Source organism: Pan troglodytes, chromosome 20 (assembly GCF_028858775.2).
Source record: "Pan troglodytes isolate AG18354 chromosome 20, NHGRI_mPanTro3-v2.0_pri, whole genome shotgun sequence".
In the NCBI taxonomy this organism is placed as follows: Eukaryota; Metazoa; Chordata; class Mammalia; order Primates; family Hominidae; genus Pan; species Pan troglodytes.
This window is the reverse complement of record NC_072418.2, coordinates 38,999,192-39,012,600: the sequence shown is the minus strand read 5'-3', so window position 1 is coordinate 39,012,600 and position 13,409 is coordinate 38,999,192. Positions and strand designations below refer to the sequence as shown.

Here is a 13,409-nt window from a genome sequence, read left to right as displayed (position 1 = left end):
CTTCCTGGATGATGACATAGAGCATGTGATGTAACGACTCTCAGCCTCAGTTCCTAATCTATAGATAGGAATAGTCATAATACTGACTCCATTGGATGGAAATGTGAACTCCGAATATCTGAGTCAGGTCTCAATTAATTCAGAAAGTTTATTTTGCCAAGGTTGAGGATGTGCACCCATGACACAGCCTTAGAAGGTCCTGACGACATGTGCCCAAGGTGTTCGGGGTACAACTTGGTTTTATACATTTCAGGGAGATATGAGACATCAATCAACATATGTTAAGATGTACATTGGTTCTGTCTGGAAAGGCAGGACAACACAAAGCAGGGAGGGGGCTTCCAGGTCACAGGTAGGTGAGAGACAAATGGTTGCATCCTTTTGAGTTTCTGGTTAGCTTTTCCAAAGGAGGCAATCAGAATATGCCTCTCTCAGTGAGTACAGGGATGACCTTGAATAGAAAGGGAGGCAGGTTTGCCCTAAGCAGTTCCCAGCTTGACTTTTCCCTTTAACTTAGTGATTTGGGGCCCCCAGGATTTATTTTCCTTTCACAGGAGTAATGGTTAAGTGTGCCAGTGCATGTAAAGCCCTCAGAGTAGTGCCTGGCACAGGGTGAACACCATATGAGTGTTTGCTACCTTAATACTTTAAAATTTATTTAGCAAATACTTGCTAAGTGGCAGGTGCAGTTATAACAGCTCCACGAATATTAACCCTTTAAATCCTCCTAACCCTCTTGGGACAGATAACTGTATATGTAGAGGGCTAACCCGAGCCAGCATAATGGGACATGTGAGGGTATAAATTCCAATACTGGGCACAGTGCTGCACGCCTGTAATCCCAGCTACTCAGGAGGCTGAGGTGGGAGGATCACTTGAGGCCAGGACTTGGAGAGCAGCCTGGGCAACATAGCAAGACCCCATCTCTAAATTTTTTTTTTTTTTGAGATGGAGTTTCGCTCTTGTTGCTCAGGCTGGAGTGCAGTGGCGCAATCTTGGCTCACTGCAACCTCCGCCTCCTGGGTTCAAGCGATTCTTCTGCCTCAGCCCCCAAGTAGCTGGGATTACAGGCATACGCCACCACGCCCGGCTAATTTTGTATTTTTAGTAGAGATAGGGTTTCATCATGTTGGCCAGGCTGGTCTCGAACTCCTGACCTCAGGTGATCCGCCCGCCTCAGCCTCCCAAAGTGCTGAGATTACAGGCGTGAGCCACCGCACCTGGCCTAAAATTTTTTTAAAAAAATTATCCAGGGGTGGCGGTGCGTGCCTATAGTTCCAGCTACTCAGGAGGCTGAGGCAGGAGGGTCACTTAAGCCCAAGAGTTGGAAGCTGCAGTAAGCTATGATTGCACCACTGCACTCCAGCCTAAGTGACAGTGTTAGACCCTGTCTTAAAAAAAGGGAGGTGGGGAAAGAAAAGAAAGAAAAAGAAATTCTTCTGCATTTATACGGGCAGTAGGGGGAGAAAATAAAACGAAATTCAGTAGGCACGTGCAGATATCATATATCCCTTTCTGGGACACGTGACTGGAATTTCCACACTCCAGGAGGGTTTCTATAGACTCCCCAAGAAGGAATGAAGACTTTGGGGAATGGGAACGGTGGTTCACGATTCATAATCTCTTACAGGACTCTCGAAGATTGGGGTGGGCGCTGCATGTGATTGTGTGTGAGGCTGAACAGATGGCAGGGGAAACTCGCTGGAGCCCAGCCTCCTTGGGGTCCACACTGGTACCCAATTGACAGTTGGAAGGTGCGGCCAGTTCAGCACCGCGGAGAGCTCCAGGACAGGCGCCTATCCCTGGTCTCTGAGCCCCGCCCCCGGCGCGCCAGCCCTTCCCGCAGGACCCGCCCAGATTTAAAGCTCCGTCATCCCGTTTAAAGAGGCCAAGGCGGCCTGGGCGGCGATGACACCGCGTCCAGCTGTGGTTACAGACTAATTCTCCCACAGAGACTCAGACTGGCCTGGTAGGGAAGAGGACTTTATTGGGATGTTAGTAGGGAAACATGAGAGGGTGAATTCCAGGGAATAGACACTAGGACCAAGGTGGCGGTCACCTTAAAGAGCCATAAATAAACTTAAAAAATAAATTAAGGTGAGGAGGTGCCACGTGGGGAGGCTGCTGGGACTATCTGGGAATTCTTAGGGATGGAATTTTGGAATTGGAAAGGGGAAATAAGAATTTCCAGCCGTCTCACAAAAGGGTGTGAAATGATCACTTCAAGACTCCCTGCTGCCCTAGGCTGGGAGTTGGGGTTCTGGGGCTCCAGGAAGAGGGGAGGTCTGGGCTCGGCTGAAGGGGTGAAGGGGGCCGGGTCAGGGTCGTTCCTCCAGGAAGCGGTAAGTGGGGTTCTCATAGCCGTGCCGCTGCAGTTCGCGGAGCTGCTGCTCCTCCAGGGTCAGCATGGGGTCCACCTGCAACGAGCAGGGGAGGGACAGGACAGTGTGGTGCGGGGGCAGGACTGCCCGCAAGTCTCTCAGGCCGCCCACACCCGGGCTCAGGAACTCTTCCCACACCTCCACCACGCCATGGTTCTCACCTCCACCACGCCATGGCTGATAGCCCCGTAGGGCTTCTTCCTGCGCAGAAGCAGCATGGAGAGGACGATGAGGGAGCCTCCGCCCGCTCCCATGATCAGCAGACCCGACACAGCCTCACGGGACACCCCTGTCCCAGCTGGTGCCTGCAGGGAGAGGAGATGGGGCAGAGGGCTTCTTTGAGGGTCCTGTGTGGCTTTGGGAATCACAGCCTGGCCGCTGACCTCTGGTCTCTTCCCCTAGGTACCCGGCTGTTCCTCCTCTTACCAGCTCATCCCTCTGAATCTCCGATGAGTGGAAAGGGAAACCCCTTGGAACAGACGCATTCACCTGGGGGAGCAGGAGGTGTCAGGAACCCAGAAGCCTGGCACTGGCTTCTTCCTACCCAAGGGCCCAAGAGAGCGTCCCCCAGCCCTCTCATTTTCTAGGATCTCAATTCCACGTCCTCAGCTCCCTCTTCCCTCAGGACAAGGAATCCAAGCCCCCTCGTACCCAGCCATATAGGCCCCGATCTTGTTCCCCTTAGGGAGCCCACAGTTCTGACTAACTTACCTTTCTCTCATACTGTTCCAGCGGGTTCATCTTCTCTTTCTCAGGGGATGCAGCATCTTGTTCTGTGGACCCTACCCCCAAGTCTGATCTCATTCTTTTTTTTTTCTTTAGACAGAGTCTCACTCTGTCACCCAGGCTGGAGTGCAGTGGCATGATCTCAGCTCACTACAGCCTCAACTTCCTGGGCTCCAGTGATCCTTCTACGTCAGCCTCCTGAGCAGCTGGGACTACAGACATGCCCCACCACACCCAGGTAATTTTTAAATTATTTGTAGGTACAGGGTCTCATTATGTTGCCCAGGCTGGTCTAGAACTCGTGGCCTCAAGGGATCCTCCTGCCTCAGCCTCTGAAAGTGCTAGGATTACGGGTGTGAGTCACCAGCGCCTGGCCCTATCTCATTCTTTAGGGTCCAGAGGAGGGGGCTGGAAAGTACATCAAACTCTACCCCAGGGGGTCTGAGGTTCCCAATGGATGGACCCTGTTTCCTTCTGGGTTCAGGGATTCAGTGGGATTTGGAGGCTGGGGTTAACTGTGAGACACTCACCTTTTGGAAGGGTCATGGGGGTGTCTGCTGGCAGCCAGAGGAAGCAAGGGAGTGGAACAGTGAAGAGAGGAGGGTATCAGCAAAGAAAGGTGGAGAAACATCCTTCCGGGGACTAAGAAGGAGGATTGGGGATCCTACAGAGGCCCCTGCAACCTTAGACGTTCCTCCCCATCCTCTCCCAGTCACTGTGGTGGTGAAGACACCCTCAGACTCTAGGGGATTACAAATTAGGCTGGGGCCTGTTCCCTAATGTCTGGGGTCATCTATATGCGAGCTCACTCACCATCCTTGGAATCTGGAGGCTGCAGCCCACCCTTGTCCTCGCTGCTGCCCCCAGGGGCAGGGGCTTCCAATTCACTGGGACCCAGGTGTTCAGAGTGGAGGAGTTCCTCTGAGGGGGACATGCAGAAAGGTGGCTGAGGTAGTGAGCATAGGGGTGAGTGGAGGGCACCCTACCAGTAGAGCAAGTGGGAGATCATGCAGACAGCAGAGTCAGCCCCAAGTGTGGGGTAGCCAGAAGTGTGATCTGAGAAAGTGGGAAGCTGGATGGAGGCACTGCTGGCAGGAAGGATGGAGGCTGAAGTTTCAAGATTATGTTTTTTTTTTTTTTTTTTTTTTGAGACAGAGTCTCACTCTTGTTGCCCAGGCTGGAGTGCAATGATGCGATCTCAGCTCACTGCAACCTCCACCTCCCGGGTTCAAGCAATTCTCTTGCCTCAGCCTCCTAAGTAGCTGGGATTACAGGCAAGCGACATCATGCCCGGCTGATTTTTGTATTTTTAGTAAAGACGGGGTTTCACCATGTTGGCCAGGCTGGTCTCGAACTCCTGACCTCAAGTGATCCACCCGCCTCGGCCTCCTAAAGTGCTGGGATTATAGGCGTGAGCCACTGCGCCTCAAGATGATAGCTTTCTTAAATACTAGGAGAATCAGGGTTATGTGTGAGATATCCAGGAGAAAGCCACAATAGATGTGGGGGCTGCAATAGGTCACACTTTCCGGTATGCATATAGGTTCCTTCCCTTGAATCTGGACTGAATTTGTAACTTGCTTTAACAAATAGAATGTGGGCCCAAGCCTTAAGACCTAGCAACTTCTACTGTGATGTCTTAGAGAGCATAAACCACCATGTAGGGAATCCAGCTACCCTGCTGATGAGACCACATGGAGAAGCTCCACGGAGAAGAGAGGCCTTGCGCTTCCTTGGAGAGAGAGAAAGGTCCATTTGTGCTAGACTCCCAGCCCCTAGATGATCTGCTAGCTAAATACAGCTGCATGCTTGACCACTGGCAAGACCACTGAAAGAACCACTCTGCTGAGCCCAGACCGGATGGCAGAATCATGAACAAAGAAAAATCATTGTTGATTTTCACTGCTAAGGTCTGGGCTGTTTGTTACAGAGGAATAAATGAAATTGGGGGGGCCCAACATTTAGGAGTCAAGATCTGCCCTCAGAGATCTGTAATGGGAGCCAGGGTAATAGACACTCACGGATTTGGGGCCGCAGCTCCTGAGCCAGGTGGGGGTTCTGGTCAAGCAGGCCCAGGCTCTGATTCACCCTCTCCTCAATCACTTGAAGGTGGGTCTGCACCTGTGGGTGAGTGGACATGAAGGATGAACTGGGCAATGCAGGCTGGAGACGAGGAAACTGAAGCAGTATGAAGGAGGAATTCAATAGCGACTGAGGAAAAGCGGCACATGCAATGGACAGGATGTGTGGTACAAGGGTTAGGAACTGGGCCATAGGAGAAGGAAATTGAAGAATAAAGTCCAAGGAACAGAAAGTGGTGTTTGAGGGGATTCCAGAGACAGAGATTGAGGATTGGAGGGTCATATAGAAATGACATGGTTCAAGGCAAGATTTGGAGTTCAAGAGCACAGAATGGAGTTTCATAGACGGGAAGAAAACATCCAGGAAAGGGGAATTCAAATTTGAGCGCACAGAACAGGGGTTCCAGGGAAAACAAGTGAAGTTATGGAGAAAGGAGGTTGAGGGACAGGAAGAGGGTTCAAGGAACAAGAAGGAGATTCTCGACCGGGCGCGGTGGCTCATGCCTGTAATCCCAGCACTTTGGGAGGCCGAGGTAGGCAGATCACCTGAGGTCAGGAGCTTGAGACTAGCCTGGGCAACATGGCAAAACCCTGTCTCTGCTAAAAATATTAGATTGGTGCAAGTTATTGGGGTTTCTGGCCGGGCACGGTGGCTCACGCCTGTAATCCCAGCACTTTGGGAGGCCGAGGTGGGCAGATCACCTGAGGTCAGGAGTTCGAGACCAGCCTGGGCAACATGGCAAAACCCTGTCTCTGCTAAAAATATTAGATTGGTGCAAAAATTATTGGGGTTTCTGGCTGGGCATGGTGGCTCACGCCTGTAATCCCAGCACTTTGGGAGGCCAAGGCAGGCAGATCACCTGAGGTCAGGAGTTCAAGACCAGCCTGGCCAACATGCTGAAACCCGTGTCTACCAAAAATACAAAAATTAGCTGGGGCCGGGCGTGGTGGCTCACACCTGTAATCTGAGTACTTTAGGAGGCCAAGGGTGGATCACCTGAGGTCGAGTTCAAGACCAGCCTGACCAGTATGGTGAAACCCTGTCTCTACTAAAAATACAAAAATCAGCCAGATGTGGTGACACCCGCCTGTAGTCCCAACTACTCAGGAGGCTGAGGCAGGAGAATAGCTTGAACCCAGTAGGCGGAGGTTGCAGTGAGCCCAGATCATGTCACTGCACTCCAGCCTGGGAAACAGAGCGAGACTCTGTCAAAAAAAAAAAAAAAAAAAAAAATTAGCCCAGTGTGGTGGCAGGCTCCTGTAATCCCAGCTACTCGAGAGGCTGAGGCAGGAGAATTGCTTGAACCCAGGAGGTGGAAGTTGCAATGAGCCAAGATTGCACACTGCATTCCTGCCTGGGCGACAGAGCAAGAACCTGTCTCAAAAAAAAAAAAAAAAAAAAAAAAAAGACGATTCTGGGAAAGGCAGTGAAAATCCAAGGGACAGAACATAGGATCGACGGCGGGGGGAGTAGGAATCCAAGGGACAAGAAGCAGGGGTCAAAGACACAGCATGTGAGGGTCCATGTTTCAGGGTCAGGAAGCTGAGCTGAGAGACTGGGAAGGGGCAGAGAAGCGGTGTTCAGGGGATAGGAAGGGGTCCAAGAGACAGAAAGAGGGTCTAAGGGACAAGAGAAGAGCCTGAGGCGCGGGCGTCTGAGGAATAGCGGCGCATTTGGGAGCTGGAAGTATGTGAGCACCTGGAAGCGCATCTGCTGTGCCTTCTCGGGATCCACGGCGGCCACATGCTGGTAGTGGCGCAGCGTGTGCCTCTGTTCCTTCTGCTCCGCACGCAGGTAGCGCCGCAGGGCCAACAGGACACGCTCCGCCTGTGGAAGGGACACAGGATGCCCAAGCCCGCCCTGACCCTTCTCACCCTCTGCTCTCTGCCCCCACGGTCCCCGCACCTGAGGCGGATCTGCCTGCAGGGCTGCCAGGAAGCCCTCCAAGGCAGCCCGGCGCTGGTCGTTGATAAGGGCGATGACGCGGGTGGCGTGGGTTTCCACCAGGCGCTGTCGCTCACCAGACACCTGCTCCTCCAGAGTCTGCAGAATGGACTGGAAGTGCTGGGGAGCGGGTGGGCATAGGGTCAGGAGAGGAGAAGATGGGTCAAAGCCTGGTCAAAGAGAGCCTGGAAAGGCAGGGCTACATGGGGTTGGGGGGCGTTCCAGGGGTCCAGGCCTGGGCAGAACCAAAGGTTATGGACTGGAAGGGGTGGGCTACAGGGCCAGGCAGAGTGGAGGTGGGACTAGGCCCACTGGGAGCCAATGTGAGGATGTAAACTGTAAGATTGAGTGGGAGCAATCTGGGAGCAGAACTGACCAATGTTAAGGTGAAAGGGACAAAGCCTTGCAGGGCTCCTGGCCTGGGCAGGGTCAAACTGGAGACAGGCTGTGTATAAATGACACGATAGGGGTGGGACCAAGAGCTGGAATGGGGGCTAACATGAGTGGGGTCTCCATGGGGTAGGTCAGGTTAATAAAGGTGAGATTGGCCCGGCAGAGCCAGAATCAGGGGGCGGGGCCTGATAGAGACATAAATGCATCAAAGAGAGACCAAGAAGGCCCTGGCTGCATCTGCAGGGGCCCTGGCTTGGGACAGGACTCCAGAGCCAGCCCTGAGAGGCAAATCAAGTCTGTAGATGGGGCCGAATATGGCCAATCTGGGGAGGAGAGCAGTGTCAGGTCAGATGACAGCTAAGAGGGGCAGAGCTGCATGTAGGCATGGGGCCAGGAAAGGCTGAGATAGGTGGGAAGGGGTGGAACTGGATGGGCAGGTCACAGCCAGAGCCAGGTGAAACTGAGCATGCTCCAGGTGGTGGACAGGCATGAGTAGGACCCACTGGGGCTGTCCTACCTCATTCAGGGCCTGTCTGTCGGCTTTAGGCAGGTTCTTGGACTGGTTGTCCGCCATAGCCCATTCACGCATCACCTGCATAGGGAGGGGAGCTTCAGGATCCCAGAATCCACCCTGATCCACCTGGCCAGTCCCCCAACCCCTCTTTAAGATTTTAGAAGCCCCATGGCTGGGCGCAGTGGCTCACACCTGTAATCCCAGCACTTTGGGAGGCCGAGGTGGGTGGATCACGAGGTCAGGAGATTGAGGCCATCCTGGCTAACATGGTGAAACCCTGTCTCTACTGAAAACACAAAAAATTATCTGGGTGCTGTGGTGGGTACCAGTAGTCCCAGCTACTCGGGAGGCTGAGGCAGGAGAATGGCGTGAACCCAGGAGGTGGAGCTTGCAGTGGGTGGGAGATCACGTCAATGCACTCTAGCCTGGGCAACAGAGCGAAACTCTGTCTCAAAAAAAAAAAAAAAAAAAAAGATTTAAAAGCCCCAGATCCCTTAAGTCTCGCTGGCTCCTGGGTTCCCAAGAGGGAAGATCCAGAAGGAGTTTAAAGTGAAAGAGAGGCCAGGTGTGGTGGCTCATGCCTGTAATCCCAGCACTTTGGGAGGCCGAGGCGGGTGGATCTCCTCCCGCCGGGAGTTCAAGACCATCCTGGCCAACATGGTGAAACCCTGTCTCTACTAAAAATACAAAAATTAGCCGGGCGTGGTGGTGGGTGCCTGTAATCCCAGCTACTCAGGAGACTGAGGAAGGGGAATCGCTGGAGCCTGGGAGGCAGAGGTTGCAGTGAGCCGAGATCGCACCATTGCACTCCAGCCTGGGTGTTAAGAGCGAAACTCCGTCACAACAACAACAACAAAAGAAAAAAAAAAACCAATAAAGTGAAAGAGTACCATAGACCAGAGTTTCCAGAGAACCTGGTAGCATCTCAGTGGGATTCTAGATGGGCCATGGATCTCTGGCCATCTTAGGGGGTGGTGTTGAGAGCTCAAGGTCAAAGGGGCTTAGGGAGCCTTTGGAGGTAGTATCAATGTGTCCTGGAGGAATTTCCTGGTATTTAGGGAGCTCTGTACTGTAGGGGGTCCTGGGGCCCCCAGTATTATCACCTCATTAATCTGGCGCATCCTACGCTCCTCCAGGTCCATCTTGGCCCTCAGGAACCCCTCGTGCTCACTGATTTCCCCAGGCATGCCAAAGTAAATATCCACACCATCTGTGGGCCTCGGGGTGGGAGTGACTGCAAGACCAGGGATCAGGAGGTCAGTCTGCAGCCCACCTCCAGGTCGCCTTTTCTACCTAGAGAACCACATTTCCTAGAGTGCACCGGAGACCATCATGCACCCAGTTTAGCCACCGCTGCTGCCTGGCATTATGGGAGATGTAGTTCTGGACTGGGCCTGTTCTTGCAAAGCTTAGGAATCCATTACACCATCTTCCAAGCTTTCCTGAAATGATCCTCAAGACCTACCCAATGGCCCCTCTACTCCCAAGTACCCCCAAACCACCCCCTCCCTTGGCAGGTTAGCCCTTCTACCTCTATTTTATCCAAAGATACTCTCGTCTTTTCTCCTCAGTTGGGCCTTTCCCCTATAGGCCCCTCCCAAAGACACCCCCCAGCAAGACTCCCCCAGATCTTTCTCCCTCTATGGTGGAGAGGCCCCAGGGGTTCAGAGACTGCCTCACCTTTGCTGACCACTGCAAGTGTATGGGAGCTTGGGGGTGGGACCCTTTCCTCTTCCTCTTCAGCCTGCGGAGGCTCCACGAAGTAATCATCTACTGGCTGTGGGAAGGATTCCTCTTCTTCCTCATCCTCAGCCCCCTCTACTCTGCTCCCCGGGGGCCAGGACCGGGTGGAGGGGTCACTGAGGGAGCAGGAGAGGACCCAGGCAGTAAGAACCCAGGCCTGGGCTCCCAGGCTTCCAACCCCTGCCTCAGGAACCTTGAGATGGGCACGGAGGGTTCCCTCCCACTCACCCAACTGCTGTCCCAGATGGGTCGGGGGTCCCTGGAGGGGGACAGCACACATACTCCACACCACGGAACCGATCCGAGCCACAGGGTAAGAGCATGCCCGAGCCGTGCAGGATGAGGCCCTGGGAGCTGCAGGCCTGTGGGAAGAGTGGGCCCAGATGCCAGGATTGTGGGATGGGAGGGGGTAGATGGGGAACTGGGCTGCCAGGGTTGGGGGTTGATGAGGCTGGGAGCCTGGATTCCTGCTTCTAGAGGAAGGGGTTGGGGGATGAAATTCTTAGATCCCAAGTGCGAAGAGGATGCTGGTGGCCCAGACTCCTCGGTTCTGGTGGCGGAGGGTGTTAGAGGTCCCAGTTCCTGGGTTGTGGGGGCTGGGGACGGGTGGGCCAAGGTCCTGACCTCCTGCGCCTCCTGATGCCTCCGGGTTGAACTCTCACATTGGTCCATGCGCTCCTGGTGCAAGAACTGGCAGCCTTCAGGCACCAGCAGGGCCTCACTCACAAATTCACCAGCTGGGGAAGCACGGGACACCAGGGTGAGATCCTCCTACAGCCACCAACCCTACCCTCCTCAGAATCCAGATATTTTATCCTCAGAGGCTTCTCTGCCCCACTTAGGACACAAGCACCCAGCCCCTTAATGTAGGCCTGAGAGAGGGGCTCAGAACCTTGCCCCTCAGAAACTCCCACCTCAGTTCCCCTCTCCCCGCCTGGGACTCACGCAGGCAGCGGAAGGGCACAACCTGGTGGTGGGGGTGGGCGCAGCTGCCGCTCCGGGAACCCCCGCACCAGCGCTCCATGGGGATGGCCTGCGTAGCCTGCTCCACACGTGCAATCTGCAGCTCCGGGTACATCTGGGGGGATCAGATGGGGGCAATCAGCCCACTGCCCCGCCCCTGCCAGCCACCCCTCTCCAGTAGTCAGGTCCCTTTTCTCTTTCTTTCTCCCTCTTTCTTTCTTTCTTTGAGACGGAGATTTGCTCTTGTCGCCCAGGCTGGAGTGGAATGGTACAATCTCGGCTCACTGCAACCTCCTCCTCCCAGGTTCAAGCGATTCTCCTGTCTCAGCCTCCTGAGTAGCTGGGATTACAGGCACGCACCACCATGCCAGGCTAATTTTTGTATTTTTAGTAGAGACGGAGTTTCGCCGTGTTGGCCAGGCTGGTCTCGAACTTCTGACCTCAGGTGATCCGCCTGCCTCGGCCTCCCCAAGTGCTGCGATTACAGGCGTGAGCCACCGCGCCCGGCCAGGTCCGTTTTCAAGGCTCTAGTATTCATGAGGACATCGCTTCCCTAGGCCCTGCTTCTCCCTAGCACCAGCCTTAGATATCCAAGCTCCTTGTGCTCATTGGCCACGCCCACTAGCAGTTTTCCCTTAAAAGTCCCGTCATCTTTAAGCCCTATCTCTTTTCCTGTGCTGTTTCTTTCTGAAGGTCCCTCTAAGCCCACCTCTCTGGTCACCCCTCCCCGGTCACCCCTCCCCGCAGTCAGATTCGTCTCCCCAAAGGTCTCACCCTCCATTAGGCCCCGCCTTTTCCTCTATTCCGCCTCTCCAAAACTCTCCCTTCCCGTTACAGATTTGTCTTTTCATGGCCACGCCCCCCCAGCTCTCCGCGCTCTCATTGGGCTCCACCCCTTTCCCCATCTTGCTGGTCCTTAAGGTCTCTTTCTGTCTTAGCCCCGCTTATCCTTTCGCCACTCCCCCCTACACCTCTACTCTTTACAAAGACCACCAGATTCCTAAATTCCACTTCCTCTCTGGCTATCTCGCGGCTCTCCCCTTTTCCTGACTTAGTATCTCAAAACAGGTCCCCTGCCCCTAGCATAGTTGCGCCTCTTTATTGGCCACGCCCCCCAGCCTCCACGCCTTAGATCGCGCAGCACCCTGGACCACGCCTTTTTCAAGTCTGGCTTTCTATGGGCGGCCCCGCCTCTCCCGTTCGGCCCCGCCCACCTGTCTGCAGTACTCCAGCACGCGCTGCGGGTCCCGGAGACAGCGTCGAGAGCGCTGTGGGTCTGGTTCCCAGCGGCCGGTGCGCAGGTCCCGGTGAAGGGTTAGGCGCCCGCATAGTCCAGCCACCTGGGCCGACCCCGGGGCCTGGATGGAAGTGGAGAGGACAGTGAGGGCTCGGGGGGCGTTGGCATGAGGGTCCCCTGGTTCTTTGCTCCCTAGGACCGAGACCCCCAGCACCAGCCCCCTCCCCCAAGCACCGCACACCGCCTCCATGGAGGCACCGTTCCCTGGGAAACAGCTCCCGTAGGGCGGGGGCGCCCCGGCGCTCCCGTTGCTATGGCGACCTGGGTCCCCCGGGATTCTTTCTGCCTTGTTGCCGCGGAGACAGACTCCGCCCCCACCCCAGCGCAGCCGCTCTGGAGCCCGAAGGGGTTAAACCTGAATCGCGGAGGAGGAGGCCAGAACCCAGGAGTTCTGGCCTCCTCCTCCCTCCATCCCTTGCTCAGGCTCCCGTTGCAGGATGCAAAGCTGATAAGGCCTGGCTTCAGGGGCCTACAGTCCTGGACACCAGGTCCTTGAGGACTGGAGAGCTACATCTGGTTGGGGTGGGTGGTGACTGAAGGACTGGACTCCTGGGTCCTGGGAGGCTGCAAGGGCCTCCATATGGGTCCAGAGAATACAAGGGGTCTGGATTATTGGATCTAAATGCCTCGCTGCTTGGTGGGTCCTATGTCCAGGCGGGAGGGGGTTGGGGCCGAGTCACCTGGGTCTGGAGAGGGGGCTGGACTTCTGGGACCAGGGGTTCTGAATAGACCAGTTCCTATGCTCGAGATGGGAGGGGGCTGGGACGTCGCATGATGGGGGAGCTGGGGCCTGGAACCCTGGGTTCATAAATGTGGTTGGGGGCGCCTGGGGGCTGACCACCTGGCTGGAAAGACCGCGCTTTCTGCCCTGGACATGTCCGCGCCGGCGTCCAGAGACCCGGTCCCGCCCTTTCCCCCATCCCCCAGGACCCGGCCCGGCCTCACCTCGGCCGCACCGGGGCTCCCACCGGCCAGGATCCCGATGGCGGGCTGCGCGCGCAGAAGCAGCAGCAATAGTGGCAGCAGCAGCGGCAGCGGCGGCTGGCCCGGGCGGCGACTTAGACCGCGAGCAGCGGGGCTGGCGGGCCCCATGTCCCGGCCCTTGCGCCCTCACGTCCCCTGCACTCTCGCCCGGCCTGGCCCCAGCGGTGACAGGAGCTCCCAGCGCCACCGCCGCCACCTCCTCCTCCCGCCGCCCCCGGGCTGCGCCGGCGCCGCCAGCCCCGCCCCGCGCCGGCCCCGCCTTCCTGGTCAGGACAATAGCGTGGCGGCTTCGCGCAGAGTGGAGCAGCTCGGGAACCCCGGGCGGGAGCCTGCGCCAGGCCCCCGCCCCTCGAGATTCCAGGCGTCCCGCCCCATGAAGGGC

At 55.8% G+C, this 13,409-nt stretch overlaps 1 protein-coding gene across 2 annotated transcripts; it reads right to left on the bottom strand.

The window, feature by feature from the left end:
* Positions 1-1,967: 1,967 nt before the first annotated feature.
* APLP1 (amyloid beta precursor like protein 1) lies at positions 1,968-13,250 on the bottom strand. Of its 2 annotated transcripts, none has more exons than XM_009435399.4 (17): positions 12,989-13,250; positions 11,961-12,104; positions 10,729-10,861; positions 10,408-10,520; positions 10,012-10,145; positions 9,721-9,899; positions 9,144-9,274; positions 8,044-8,118; positions 7,095-7,253; positions 6,888-7,016; positions 5,129-5,228; positions 3,921-4,028; positions 3,638-3,664; positions 3,093-3,163; positions 2,808-2,870; positions 2,543-2,686; positions 1,968-2,417 (listed from the first exon to the last, which is right to left on the bottom strand). In XM_009435399.4, exons 1-17 carry the CDS (start codon positions 13,133-13,135, stop codon positions 2,319-2,321), a joined length of 1,956 nt encoding a protein of 651 aa, XP_009433674.1. In that variant the 5' UTR covers positions 13,136-13,250; the 3' UTR covers positions 1,968-2,318. The 2 variants fall into 2 exon arrangements, with proteins under 2 accessions (XP_009433674.1, XP_003316371.1); XM_003316323.5 differs by having other exon boundaries at positions 3,638-3,661.
* Between the last annotated feature and the right edge of the window lie 159 nt (positions 13,251-13,409).

Bases quoted from the DNA above. Each gene is read 5' to 3' on its own strand.
- APLP1 (XM_009435399.4), bottom strand. From the start codon at position 13,135: ATGGGGCCCGCCAGCCCCGCTGCTCGCGGTCTAAGTCGCCGCCCGGGC. The intron at 3,164-3,637 runs GTGAGTGTCTCA...ACTTGGGGGTAG, and splicing joins CCCCATGACCCTTCCAAAAG to GGTCCACAGAACAAGATGCT. The intron at 2,871-3,092 runs GTAAGTTAGTCA...CTGCTCCCCCAG, and splicing joins TGGAACAGTATGAGAGAAAG to GTGAATGCGTCTGTTCCAAG.